Here is a 13,977-nt window from a genome sequence, read left to right as displayed (position 1 = left end):
AGTGAGCACGAGCAGACACTGGTGGCAGGGGCAGCTGTGGAGAGTCCGCGTCGGAGGGCGCACTGCACTCCAAGCTCGGCTCAATAGTGGAGAGGATGGAGGAGTCCAACTCCAATGTTAGTGGACTGATGTCGCAAGTAAATGCGAAAATGTCTGCCATGGAGAGAGAAGCCACCTCCATAGAGCTTCAAGCACGGCTCTCAATGAGTCTATGCAGGCCATGACCACGGCCGTGCATACTTTGGAAGCCAACGTGTCTGCTGCCTTAAACAGGATGACAGATACCTTATCTGTGGCCTCACAATGTGGCACATATGTTCACCAAGCTGCTGTCCAGTAGAGTGGTGGGAGTAATGTGGCACTGGCCCGGGAGAGGGATCATGGCGAAAGGGAACTTGGAAGTGGGAACTCCACTCAAAGTGCTCCCACATCACACCTGTTGCCAGTACCCGAAATGCTGCCTCCTCTCCCAATGGCCAAGTCTGCCCCTGTGCAGGTGGAGCAGTCTTTGTCGAGCCCCTCATGGACTCTAAAACACAGAGGTTGTAGGCCGAGAGCATCTCGTCAGTCAGGGCAGGGATCTGAGCAGCCAGCCACTACCTCTGCTGAAGCCACAGGGGATGCACCACGTAGAAGCGGTAGGAAGTGTAAGTTCAAGCACTTGTAGTTCACCAAGGGTACGCACAAGGGTGTTTGAAGAAATGTTATGTTGTTAAGTTTCCATTTTTTATATATTGGCATGTTAAATGTATTGGCACCACTTCCACGTCTTGGCCATTATTGCGTCCTGAGTGTTAAGTCGCCCTTTCATTTGCTTCATGATGAATGTCAATACATGACAGTACCCATTGGGCGGAAGTGAAATGGATGCTTGCGTGGTTGAAGGACTGTTTTGTGCAAAAGGTGGGGGGGGAAGTGGGGAGAGGTAAGGGCATCCCTGGCAACCCGGGCTAGTCGGGCAATGGATGCACCATCGTCATATTCCTCCTCCTCATCCTCTTTCTCTCGTTCAATGTTGTTGCCAACAAAGGATGATAGATGAGTGCCTTCATCCTTCTCCATCAGTAAACCTCTCTGCTGTGCTACATTGTGCAGGATGCAGCACACCACGACTATTCTGGAGACCCTCGCTGGTGAGTACTGAAGGGCACCTCCAGACCTATCCCAGCACCTGACGTGCATCTTCAACATGTCGAAGTCTTGCTCACTGACACACCTGGTCGCCGTGTGGCTCTGGTTGTATCGCTCTTGTGCCTCATTGGTGGGGTTCCTCACAGGTGTCATGAGCCAAGTTTGTAGGGGTGTCCCTTTCCTCCAATGAGACAGCCCTTCAGCCTGTCTCCTGTTTGGAAGAGGTCCGGAATGTTGGACTGGCGTAAAATGAATGCATCATGACAGCTGCCAGGGAATGTGGTGCACAGCTACATAAATATTTCCTTGTAGTTGCACACCAGCGTTGCATTGATGGAGTAATAGACCTTTTGGTTTATGAAGACTCCTGGCTCAAGTGATGATCCTCGGATTGCCATATATGTGCAATCTATTCCGCCCTGCACCCGTGGGAAACCCACTACCCGCTCATTCTGGCTGTTATCGTCGCAGGGGAAGTTCACGTAATCGGACGCTCTGGCAAACAACCCATCCATCAACTGCCTTATAGGCTTATGTGCAGACAATTGACACACCCTGGAGATATTACCAGTGGCGCCCTGAAAGTATCCAGAGGCAAAGAAATTGAGGGCAGTGCTTACTTTTACTGTGACGGGCAATGCGTGTCCAGCGGGGAGCAGCTCTTCCTCAAGGAGGCTGCACATTTCTGTGACCACCTGCTGACTCAATCTGAGCCTGCGTAGGCACTGCTCCTCAGAGAGGTCCAGGAAGCTCAGCCTCTGCCTGTAGACCCTCTCACGTGGGTAGTGCCTCCTGTGACCTTGGCCCCTCTGTTGCTCCCCTTTCTGCTGTTCTCCAGGTCCTTGTTGCGCACCTCTCTCTTGTGCACCTGCAGATCCCAACACAGCACGACGTGGCTGCCGTGGATGGTCATTTTCCTGCTTCTCAGATGTCCTCTGGAATGCATCCACTGCGCCCCCAACGTAATCTTGTCAGTTTGAGAGGCTTCAATGTTTTGCTATAGATGTCACAATACAAGAGCTCTCAGTCTAAACACAAGAACTCTCTGCCAAATGTTTGTCTCAGAGAACTGAGAGACCAGATGCAATACCTACTTTTTGAGATATGTCAATCACAGGTTTAAAAGCCCCCCAAAAAAAATCAACTTTGGCTGAATCTTGACTCCGTTTCAATAGCAAGGTTCAGAAGCCCCAGGAAACCTGTGCAGGAGAAGATAAATTTGTTTCTGTTCAAGAATCAATTAGAAAATACCAACTGAAGTACCTCAACGATCTAAATTGATGCACTAATTACTCGCCCACCTGCAACAATTGGGGACACGGCTCCTGAGTTTCAGCTGCACGCCGCGTTCAAACGCGCCCACATTAAACCCGGAAGTGAGCACGTTCGAGCCGGGTAGTGGTCGCATGACAAAAATCAAGGATTTTCACTACCCAGCCGCCCCCAACCCACCTGTTCTTGGGAGTTAAAATTGCCCCCCAGGTGTTCGCCTGTCATTGGGGGGAAAGGATTGCCTGGGCTTCTCCCCCCGCCCCGACCCCAACCATATTCTCCTCCGTCCTCTGCATAAGGAGGCCGATCATTTAAAAACTTTATGAAAAGCTTTTCTTTTCTTCGGAGTTCAGGGACACTTCCCTAACCTGGGGCACGATTTTAATAAGGCAGCAGGATGGCAGGAGCAACATATCCCGCACTTGGGGCCAGTGCAGGAAGCATTTCAATGACCTAACTAGGTGAGCAAAAGTGAGTACACTTAGCCCCGATATTACCAGGGAGGCGGGATGGCAGCGGGGCGGTGACTGGGCGAGTGGATAGCCCGCCCAGTGAAATCAGTCCATTCCCCACACAATTGTGGGTGAATTGAAGACAATTACCGTGGCTTCCGGGTTTCCTGTCGTTAACCTGCGCAGCGGGCGGACTGCGCACCCGCATCACAGGCTGTCAGCTGGAGGAGCCCTATTTAAAGGGGCAGTCCTCCAATGCTGCTCCTGCAGCAACCAACCAAAAGTACAGCATGGAGCAGACCAGGGGAAAGGCTGCTCCCAGATTTAATGATGCCTCACTCCAGGCCCTACTGGATGGGATGAGGAGGAGAAGGGAGATGTTGCTCGTCCTTGGATGAAGTGATGAATGCAGTTATGGCGCCCCCCATCCTGACAGTGTGAGTGTGAGTTTGAGGGAGTCCGCAAAGTAGATAAATGTGTTTGCACAGCAGAATTTAGGGTATAAATTAATAATTTTGAGTGGAAAGACAAAGGTGTTGCAGCCAAAACTTTGTCTGAAGTGACACAGTGCCCTGCTGCAATAAATGAGGTATATTGGTCAGAAAGGTAAAAGCCCACGCGATACAGGGAAATGTGGTGAATTGGATTTAAAATTGTCTCAGTAACAGGAAACAAAGGGTAAAAGTCAATGGATGCCTTTGCGAATGGAAATCCGTTTCCTGTGGTGTGCTACAGGGTTCAGTGTTGGGTCCCTTGCTATTTGTGGTATATATTAATGATTTGGACTTGAATGTAGGGGGCATGATTGGCAAATTTGCAGACGACACAAAAATTGGCCGTGTAGTTGATAGTGAAGAGGATAGCTGTAGACTCCAAGAAGATATCAACAGGTTGGTGGAGTGGGCAGAAAAGTGGCAAATGGAGTTCAACCCAGAGAAGTGTGAGGTAATGCACTTAGGGAGGGCAAACAGTAAAAGGGAATACACAGTAAACAGGAATATATTGAGAGGGGTAGAGGAAGTGAGAGACCTTGGAGTGCATGTGCACAGGTCCCTGAAGGTGGCAGTACAGGTAGATAAGTTTGTGAAGAAGGCATACGGAATGCTCTCCGTTATTAGCCAAGGTATAGAATACAAAAGCAGGGATGTAATGATGGAACTGTATAAAATGCTGGTAAGGCCACAACTGGAGTATTGTGCACAGTTCTGGTCACCACATTACAGGAAGGATGTAATTGCTCTGGAGAGTGCAGAGAAGATTTGCAAGAATGTTGCCAGGGCTTGAAAATTGCAGCTACGAGGAGAGATTGGATAGGCTGGGGTTGTTTTCCTTGGAGTAGAGGAGGCTGAGGGGAGACTTGATTGAGGTGTACAAAATTATGAGGGGCCCACATAGAACAGATAGGAAGTACCTGTTTCCCCTAGCAGAAAGTTCAAGAACTAGAGGACAAAGATTTAAGCTGATTGGCGGATGGATTAGAGGGGACATGAGGAAAAATGTTTTTTACCCAGAGGGTGGTGGGTGTATGGAATTCGCTGCCTGAATTGGTGGTAGAGGCAAGGACCCTCAACTCTTTTAAAAAGTACCTGGACCTGCACCTAAAGTGCTGTAAGCTGCAGGGCTACGGACCGGATGCTGGAAGGTGGGATTAGAATGGGCACCTGGTTGTTCTTCGAGCCAGCGCGGACACGATGGGCCGAATGACCCCCTTCTGTGCTGTATCTTTTCTATGGTTCTATTCCCCACAACTGTCAAATAATCCTTTGCATCTCCCACTGGCTGCTGGCTGAAACACGTCTGCTCCAACAGGGAGTGTTTCCCACAGCACGGGAAACTTGCTGAGGATCCTTCAAAATTGCACCCCTGCCAAAATCTCCAGTCAATGAGGTCTGTTAAGTACCTCAAGTATCTAAATAACAATGTAAATTATCATCCCGCCAGCTTTAATTGCCGGAGCTGCGCGTGCACCCAAACGCGCCATTGGGGAACCCCGAAATCAGCGGGTTGGAGCCGAGCTCCAAACCCACTCTGGGATTCCGCCATTTTAGGAGTCCCAAGCACCCACTTGGCCATCCGAAAATCGGCCCTTTACTGATTTTCCTGCATTCCGTGTCGCACGTCACCCCCCACCCCCACCACCCCTTATCATTCTGCACTGCCTGGACTACTCCATCGCATCACTCCTCACACCCCCTTAAGGCTAATCCTCAACTTACCTTCACTTCCTCACCTCCCCATTTGTGACCCCACCACTACCACTCACCCCAATCCTGACCCAATGTGATGTCTCTGTCTCATACTCACCCTCTGATGCACCTCTTTCACGGTCAGCCTCACCCAAAGCAATGCATTCATTTGCTGACCACTTCACCCTCACTCACTCTGTACTTTCTCCCCTTCTAGGAGGAGAGCGCAAAATGCACGCGAGAGGGTGAGGACTGGAAGGGGGCCACAAAAATAGTGATCCTCATAGAGACAGAGGAGGAGGCCCTGGAGATCAGCCGCACCCTCGAGTGCCTGTCCGTCGGGGACGCCAAGACTGGTACCCCACAAACGTCTGGTGACACAACTTTAACATTCATCACACACAACATAAATTGATGTTAACAATGATTGGCATGTTCAACAGCTCAATATGCTCATCACAACATGACACATCTGTGATGATGCTTAATATTGCCTTCTGTTCTCTCACTGGCCCTTCATTGACTGCAGTGGCGGGAGACAGCGATTCCTCAGAGGAGCTCCCGGCCTCTGAAAGTGCACCGTCAATCTTAGCGAGCCATCCACCAGCGCAAATACTCACATCTCGGTGGGTCCTAGTAGTCAGTTGGGTTGGCACTTGGTGAGTCACCACTCACAAGTGAGCACGAGCAGACACTGGTGGCAGGGGCAGCTGTGGAGAGTCCGCGTCGGTGGGCGCACTCCTCTCCAGGCTCTGCTCAGCTGGACGCAGATGCTGAACCCTGGGGGCCATCCTTTAAAAGGAGAATGATCGAGGGACAGCAGCACATTTGCGAGGTACTGGAACAGGTGCCACGCACACTCTCCACAATAGCGCAGAGGATGGAGGAGTCCAACTCCTGCATTAGTGGAATGGTGGCACAGGTACATGAGGGAATCTCTGAGATAGTGTCACAGGGATGTGAGCAACTGTCTGAGATAGTGTCACAGGTATCTGTGGAAATGTCTGAGATAGTGTCGCAGGTAAGGGCTAAAATGTCTAAGATAGTGTCGCAGGCATGTGCAGGAATGTCTGCGATGGAGAGAAGGCTAACTTCCACTCAGCTTCAAGCATGGCTCACAAAAGGGTCCATTCAGGCCCTGACAGCGGTCGTTCGGACTCACAGTGAACAACACACTACCGCCTTGAACAGGCAGACAGAAACCTTACAACTGGGCTTCAAGTCATCACACATGTCCTCCAAACTGTTCTCCAGCAGGATGTCAGGTGTTATGTGGACCTGGTCCGGCATGATGGCGAAAGGGGACATGGAAGTGGGGACGCCACTCAAAAGTGCTCCCGTGTCTCACCTGTTGCCCCCCTGTCAACCAGTACCCCAAGTACTACCTCCTCTCCAGTAGCTGAGTCTTCCCCTGCACAGGTGCAGGTGGAGCAGTCTTTGGCGGGGCCCTCAAGGTCTCCAAAACCCAGAGGTCTTAGGTCGAAAGCATCTAAGCAGTCCGGCCATGTACATGAACAACCTGCCACTACCTCTGCTGCAGCCACAGGGGATGCACCACGTAGAAGTATTCGGAAGAGAAAGGCTGAGGTTTTGTGATCACGAAGGGTATGCACAAGGGTATCAGACAGACTGTCATGTTTGTGATCTTATGGGAACCGTTCACATATCAGTAACTCCCTGGCCCCACGAGCAGCCATATGAGCTGCTGCTCTGCCTGTGGGTTCATCCTCCGCCTCCTCCTCTGCTTCCTCCTGCTGCTGCTGCTGCTCCTGCTCCTCCTCAATGTGGATGGTAGACATGGATGGTGGATGAGGGCATGGGGCGTCATCAACCGGTACCCCTCTCTGTTGCGCCATGTTGTGCGGGACACAGCACACTACTATAATGCGACCCCTTCTTGCTGGTGCGTATTGAAGTGCTCCCCCAGAACGATCAAGGCACCGAAATCACATCGTCAGCAGTCCTATCACATGTTCAATTATAGACCTGGTGATGATGTAGCTGTCGTTGTATCGACACTGTTGCTCGCTGATGGGGTTCCTCAGAGGTGTCATCAGCCATCATGCAGGAGGTATCCTTTGTCCCAGAGGAGCCAGCCCTTAAGGCTGTTTGGTGCGTGGAAGAGGTCTGGAATGTTGGATTCCCTCAGAATGAACGAATCGTGGCAGCTGCCAGGGAATCTGGTGCACACGTGAAGAAATCTTTTGTGGTGATCACAAACGAGCTGAGTGTTGATGGAGTGATACCCCTTTCTGTTGATGAACAGTCCTGGCTCATGTGGAGGTGCTCTGATTGCTATATGCGTGCAATCAATTGTACCCTGTACACGTGGGAAGCCAGCCATACAGTGGAATCCTACTACCGTCTCCGTCTGGTTGAGATCATCTATGGGAAAGTTGACGTAGTGCGAGGCCCTGCAAAACAAACCGTTGGTGACCTGCCTTATGCACTTGTGGGCAGATGACTGAGAGACCGCGGCGATGTCACCGTTGGCACCCTGGAATGATCCGGAGGCGAAGAAGTTGAGGGCAGTGGTGACTTTAACAGCGACGGGTAATGAGATGCCGCCAGGCCCAGCCTGGAGCAGCTCGGTATGAAGGAGGCTGCAGATGTCTGCGACTACCTGGCGACTCACTCTCAACCTTGGTATGCACTGCTCCTCAGAGAGATCCAGGAAGCTGAGCCTTGGTCTGTCGACCCGCTGACGAGGGTAGTGCCTCCTGCGACATCGCTCCCTCTGTTGTTCCCCTCTGTGCTCTTGTGCAGGTGCTTGTGGCGCAGTGTGTTGTGGAGCTACAAGTGGCGGAAGTGCACGCTGTGCCTGGCGAGGATGGTGATGTTCCTCGTCCTCAGATGTAGTGGTGAATGCAGCCATCACGCCTCCCGTCCTGATGGTGTCAGTTTGAGGGGGTCCGAAAAGTTGGCCAATATGTGTAAACAGAACAATTCTGAGTGGAAACCAAGAATTTTCAGTCTAAATGCAAAGATCTCCCAGCCAAATGTTTGTCTGAGAGAACTGAGTGCCCTGCTGTAATAACTCACCTTTTATCCCCATCTGTCAAACAGTCCAAATGGCTGCTGGCTGCAACCCGACGACCTCTCCATGGCGTGTTTCACACAGCGTGGGAAACACGTTGAGGCAGCGTTGAAATCGCTTGCTTTCATAGTTATGGATTTTTTAACTACTTTAACTAGTTAAATTGCTGCTTTAAATATCATCCCGCCGGCTTTAATTGCTGACAGGACTTCCGGTTTCGGGAACGGCGAGCGCACCCAGATGGCTTTGGGTCATGCGCATTCTTCGACGTGTTGGAGCCGGGATTTCTGTTTGTTTCCTCAAAAACACGATTTTATTTGCCCCAACGCACCTGCAGATTTCTTATAAAATCGTGCCCCTGGACTCCACGGGTGGGGCCCACTTTTGCCCATCCGGAGGCTGGTGCATCTCATTGCATTCAGCATCCACAGATAAGCTGGCTCCTGTCTGAGCCAGACTAACAGAAACCCCTGTTGTAAGAAGTCCCTGTCCTTGGCTCTGCCCGTACATGACATTTGCCTTGTAAGGGCAGGTGGAGGCTACCCCTTACAAGGTAAGTAGGTCTGCGCCATTTTCTGAGGGATTCTGCTGGTGTCCTGCTGAAATTACGGTGGAAGACTGGCGAATTCCCAGAGGAATTTCAGCCCCTATGTCTAGTTAGGTTACCAAATCAACCGTAACCATAATAGTGCAGTAGATAGCTTTAATACAGTGGGCATTCATGATGAGGCACTGCTTTCTATCAGAACTTAAAGGATGCTACTCCTAGTAACCTACCAAGGTTACATACAGCTTTTTGAATCCCTCTACTGGTCTGTTGACGATGACATCTGTAATTCTTTTCTTATCCTATTGTGAATGTGGAATATAGAGCTTCTTAAGACTTTCCAGGTAATTGAGATAAGCCATACACAGGACAAAAAGAATGAATTCCGAACAAATGTAACCACAACTCTAACCAACCAGAAGTTGTTTAATTACCGCCTGATATACTGAGTGCAGGTGTTTCTGTAAACTACTACTCGCAAGTTACCCCTCCCCCAATCTAGTTTAATCTACTTGTTCATCTGGTTTGGAGAGAAGTGATGAAGAATTGATAGTACTGCTGATGTTTATAATCTGAAATGAGCTAAATGAAAATCAAAAATAAACCCTAGTTTACAGGCCACGTGCGTTTCAATTGGTGCAGTTTTGATGTGTAGCGCACATCAGGCAAGCCATGGGCAGAGCGCGCGAGATGCTCGCCCGATGTCACCAGCATGAGGCCTGAACCATTTTGATGGTTGTTTAAATTTGCAAGGTGAGCTGCCCACCTGTATCTGGCGCTGATGGGCATTTTGTGGATCGTTTGAGGGGCAGGGGTCGAATCTGGCAGCTCAAGATACAATGTTGTCAACAAGTCTACATATTTACAATGTCTCTCCATATGATAAAACTGAAAGTAATATCTTTAAATGAAAGATTTCCCCTGATGCTCTGTCATGCTTCTTACATTTTTTGTTTTATTTTTTGCAGGCAAGTACATGACCTTCATTTTAAATCCACTCCATTATCCATTCGTGCTTCAGCACAAGAAGAAATTAAGCTTCAATGAGTTTTCCACGATGGTGTCATCAAAAGCTTTTGGCCACCCTCCTGTAAATGATCTCAAAATACCAGGATTCAGTAAAGAGATCCACAACTTCTACCATTACCTCCAGGGCAATGAGTTAAATATTTTGAATGAAAGTACGATGCAGAATCTTCAGAGTATACTGAAGAAGGAACAGATGTGGACAACAGAGTGGAGAACGGAAAGTATGTATGATTTCTGTTGTCGTGTCATGATTGAAACCAGTTACATATCTCTGTATGGAAAGGCTCCCAATGATGAACAAAAACAAATCATTGAGTTAAACAAGAAATTTCATAAGTTTGACAGAATGGTTCGCTATCTGTTTGCGATGATCCCCATTGAACTTCTAGGCAACACCAAAACGATTCGCAAAGAACTGATCAATTACTTCTTGGGTGAAAAATTGGATCAACGGCTAAATATGGCAAATATAATCCAAAAGAGGAAGAATTTGCTTGAGCAGTGTTCACATCTTCTGGATCATCAAAGAGCAGGTAAGGAAGAAAAATGAATATACATAGTTGTGTAAAAACAATCTCTCGCCAAACTATTATAATCTTTCAAAAATTACAAAAGAAATTCAATCGCATTTTGCTCGCCTATCCAGGCCATATTGAAAAACGTAAGAATACTGAACAAGTAAAATTGAAGGTTTCACATTTTGTTGGACTAGGTGTCACAGTGAGTTAGAATACTATTCCTTTACCACTGGGCCTAGCTTTGAATCCCCCCTCCCAGACTAATGGAATGAAAGTTGCCTCTCTAATAAATGATCGGTCCTGATTGAAATGAATCCGCATGGACTGAACAGCACACCCCAAAATGTTCTATATCTCAGCACTAATTGGCTATGTCCCTCAGGGAGACAGTAAGAAGTCTAGTGTAAAGAATGGAAATGCATGTAGTTGAGCTGACTTCCTAAGGATAAAAATGAGGACACACAGGAGGAGGATGTGGTTGGTGTTGAGGCTCATTGTTTGGATAATGCACAGGAAGCTGTACCCAGTAAAAATATTCACTTCTCCAATAGTGACATCACTCACGATGATGAGCATAAAATTCATCTACCCCATTTTTTTTTAACATAACATACACACAAATATAAGGCCTGGTTTTAACACGGCCCTCCCAGCACAAAGTGGGCAGATGAGCGAGGTGGCTAAAATGACGGTTGGGGGAATTGCACTGCTTTCCCGATGTGTTTGCGCCAGCTACAATTTTAACTGCTGGGATTCCAGTAGCATGGAGGCCTCTGGTCTCAAGTAGGGGGCGTAATTAAAATGTGAAAATCGGGGGAGGCCCGCACACAGCCAAAGCCACCAGTGAAACCTGGCGTGAGGCAGCGGACTGGTCTGGAGAGACCATGGTCATTTAAATTGTTTAATTTTTGAAAGGATTCCTTGGGGGCCAGGAGGAGTAGGAATAATCTTCTGGGCCACCCCTGTTGTGAGCTTGCCTCTCTATCCCCGACCAGCATTGGCTCTGCAACCCCTCCACCCCCAGCACTTAACTTATGTCAGGGACTGTACCCTTGGGTACCCGGAGACAGTTCTGAAATATTAAAATGATTCCCAGGAGTTAAACTGGCCCGGTCCTCATGTAATGAGTCCCTGAGGAATTCCTGTCTGCCTGCTCAGCGCCTTCCCTCCACCCCGAACCCTCCCCAGATTAAAATTGGGGCTGTATTGTAGTTACCACATGTACTTTCATTCAGTACATTTTTTTAAATGAACTTGAGTTTTGGTGTATTTGTGTATTTCTTTGTGAATTAAATTAATTCCAGGGAGTGTAAAATTGCCTGAGAGTAGAGCTAATGAAAAGAATGTGTGATTACATTTTTAATATATGCCCCATGACCTCCCATGGCATTGCTCACTGATTTATAGGGATTGGACTCTTCTCCCTAATTGCTGCCATGCTGGTAGTGGTGCTCTTGCTGTGTCTCAACTAACTCCCTCTACATGAAAAACTATCTCCTTTCTGTGTGAGCTCATTGTCTGCCCCTCTCTCCCTCTCTCATTTTATTATTTTAGTTACCAATTCCTCATCTCCATTCCATGGTTGTGTCATAATTTGAGTTGCTATGCATTTGTATTTTTTCTATCCTGGTTGCTATCTTGTTTTGCTTTCGATTTATTTTTCTCAACTGGTAGTTCAAAAAATAATTGAATAAAATTGGGAATACAGCTAGCCATTTTTCACATGGATTGGAGGTATTGGGTGGTATCCAAGTGTCAGGAGTTAACTGACAAGTTTATGCCTGCTTTGAGGCACAGTGCAAGGTGGCGTCTGGGAATTGTACTCCTCCTGGAGGGGGTGCGCAATTTTGTGAGTCAGGTGCCTGGTTTGTGCATATGGAAGGAAGCAGCAGGAGGGCTTGCCTGTGTGTTGCAGGTTTTAAGAGGCCTCTGAACATCAGAACTCAGTAGGCCAATTTGTACATGTGTTGGAGCCACAGCTGCATGACAGCTCCTGGCCTTGTCGTCTTGTTGGGAGATTTGCATTAGAGTTGTTGGAAGGCCTTCAAACCTAAGAAGTCACCTGGCCAGGTGGAAATCATTAACTATGGGGAAAAGGTGGTTTACCCTGAGTCCACGATGTTTAGTGGCCCAGTGAGGTATGTCATGTTGTTTCTGGAAGGTGAGGAAGTTGTTGGAAACAAGTTTACACTTGTGAAGTTTTGGGGTTATTTTACATTTGTTATGTGTAAATTTTTGGGAAGAATTTCCTGTTCCTATGCCTGGGTCTATTGGTTCACCTGGGCATCCTGAGTACAGGGAAATCAGGAGGAGAGGAGTGCACATCTCCAACAGAACCATCCAGCTTTTTATGACTCAAAATAGTTAACCAATGAAGAAGAAGATAATTGATTCATGGCCTGATGTACATGACCTACCCAACATTCATGACACAGAAAATCATATTATAAAGATATTTTAATTCATCCTGAATAAATTAAAGCACAAAAACATTGAATTGTTATGTTCAAGAGAAGACAAATTTCTGACCTTGAATGTTTTTATAATCTTTGGAAGTAGCCGATATTGTAATATTTTCACCCTGCGAAAGCCTTCTGAGATAATTGAATTCAACTTTTTGCTGATGTGGTAAAACAAGGCACTTATTGCTGATAATGAGGCAGATTTAACGGAGCCACATTTATTCTCTCCCCGCCCCCCCCCCCCCCTCATGTAACATTACTTTGAAACTGTCCTCATTAAGCAGAAAATTAGACTTCAGAAGCCTATTGGTCCTCATTAGCATTCACTGATCCTTGGCTGGGTCTTTGTCCTAACATCTTTTAATTAGCACACTGCAAATCTAATCAGTGTAATAAATGCTATTAATCTTCCTTTTCACTTATTTTCTCGCAGCACATCATTTTACCTTACTGTGGGCTTCTCTCGCAAACACAGTTCCAGCATCGTTCTGGGCCCTGTATTATCTAGTGAAGAACCCAGAAGCCCTTGCAGCCGTGCAGAATGAAATTGACCATGTGTTACAGGCAACAGGTCAAAGAGTGGGCCCTGACTTCAATATCAGCCTCAACAAAGAAGATTTAGACAGCATGAGGATGCTAGGTAACTCATTTCAAAGTGCAACTGGGAAAGAGTGTGTCAATTTCTGTTATCCCACTTTTGAAAAAGGTGGAGGACACATCTCTTTATTTGCTCAAACACCCACTTTCATCAATTATAGATTATGTACTTCCTTATATACAATGCAGATAATTTTATTGTTTGTAAACATTAGTAGGTAAATTCAGTGATTCTACTCTCTCAGGGAACACAAGGCAGAACTCGGGCTCCAGTATTGTAGCCAGAATTCTCCAACCCGTGCTCTTTTTGAGCACAGCTCAATGCTGGGAGTGCGGGATCATGGAATTTACCCTCAACAATTAAGGAAAAGTTCGACATCAAATAACCGGGTGAGCTTTTCTTTCTGATAAAAATTAGGGCAGCTTTTTAAATGTTTAATATTTTTTTTAAAAAAATTTAAGGGGCCTGACAATATGTTGTGAACATAGTAATCTAGCTGTTTTCTGGTGTTAATGCTGTTCTTGTGGTATATTCATCACCTTTTTATAAGGCTAAATTATTCAGGAACCTTCCAGGTCTAAAGTCCCTCACTATATACTGCTGCCTAAAATGTAATCAATTGAGCCCTGAATAAAAGGCAGTAATGTTTTGTGATTTGCTCTTTTAAATATTAACCAAATTTATAGCAAAGAAAGTAATTCTCAAAGTAATCATTTTTAGGAGCTTGATACATTAGAAAAATCAT

The 13,977-nt window shown here is 47.1% G+C and overlaps 1 protein-coding gene across 2 annotated transcripts in view; it reads left to right on the top strand.

Moving 5' to 3' along the window:
- cyp7b1 (cytochrome P450, family 7, subfamily B, polypeptide 1) overlaps nt 1-13,977 on the top strand; it is a 204,013-nt gene that overhangs the window by 171,582 nt on the left and 18,454 nt on the right. For both annotated transcript variants that reach the window (XM_067980175.1, XM_067980173.1), the window contains 2 exons: nt 9,594-10,187; nt 13,068-13,274. In XM_067980175.1, the coding sequence (XP_067836276.1) occupies nt 9,594-10,187; nt 13,068-13,274 (801 nt within the window). The remainder of the gene's footprint in view (nt 1-9,593; nt 10,188-13,067; nt 13,275-13,977) is intronic.

The sequence above is a fragment of the Heptranchias perlo genome, chromosome 3 (assembly GCF_035084215.1).
Source record: "Heptranchias perlo isolate sHepPer1 chromosome 3, sHepPer1.hap1, whole genome shotgun sequence".
In the NCBI taxonomy this organism is placed as follows: Eukaryota; Metazoa; Chordata; class Chondrichthyes; order Hexanchiformes; family Hexanchidae; genus Heptranchias; species Heptranchias perlo.
The sequence above is the reverse complement of the archived record's forward strand: the minus strand, read 5'-3'. Positions and strand labels throughout refer to the sequence as shown.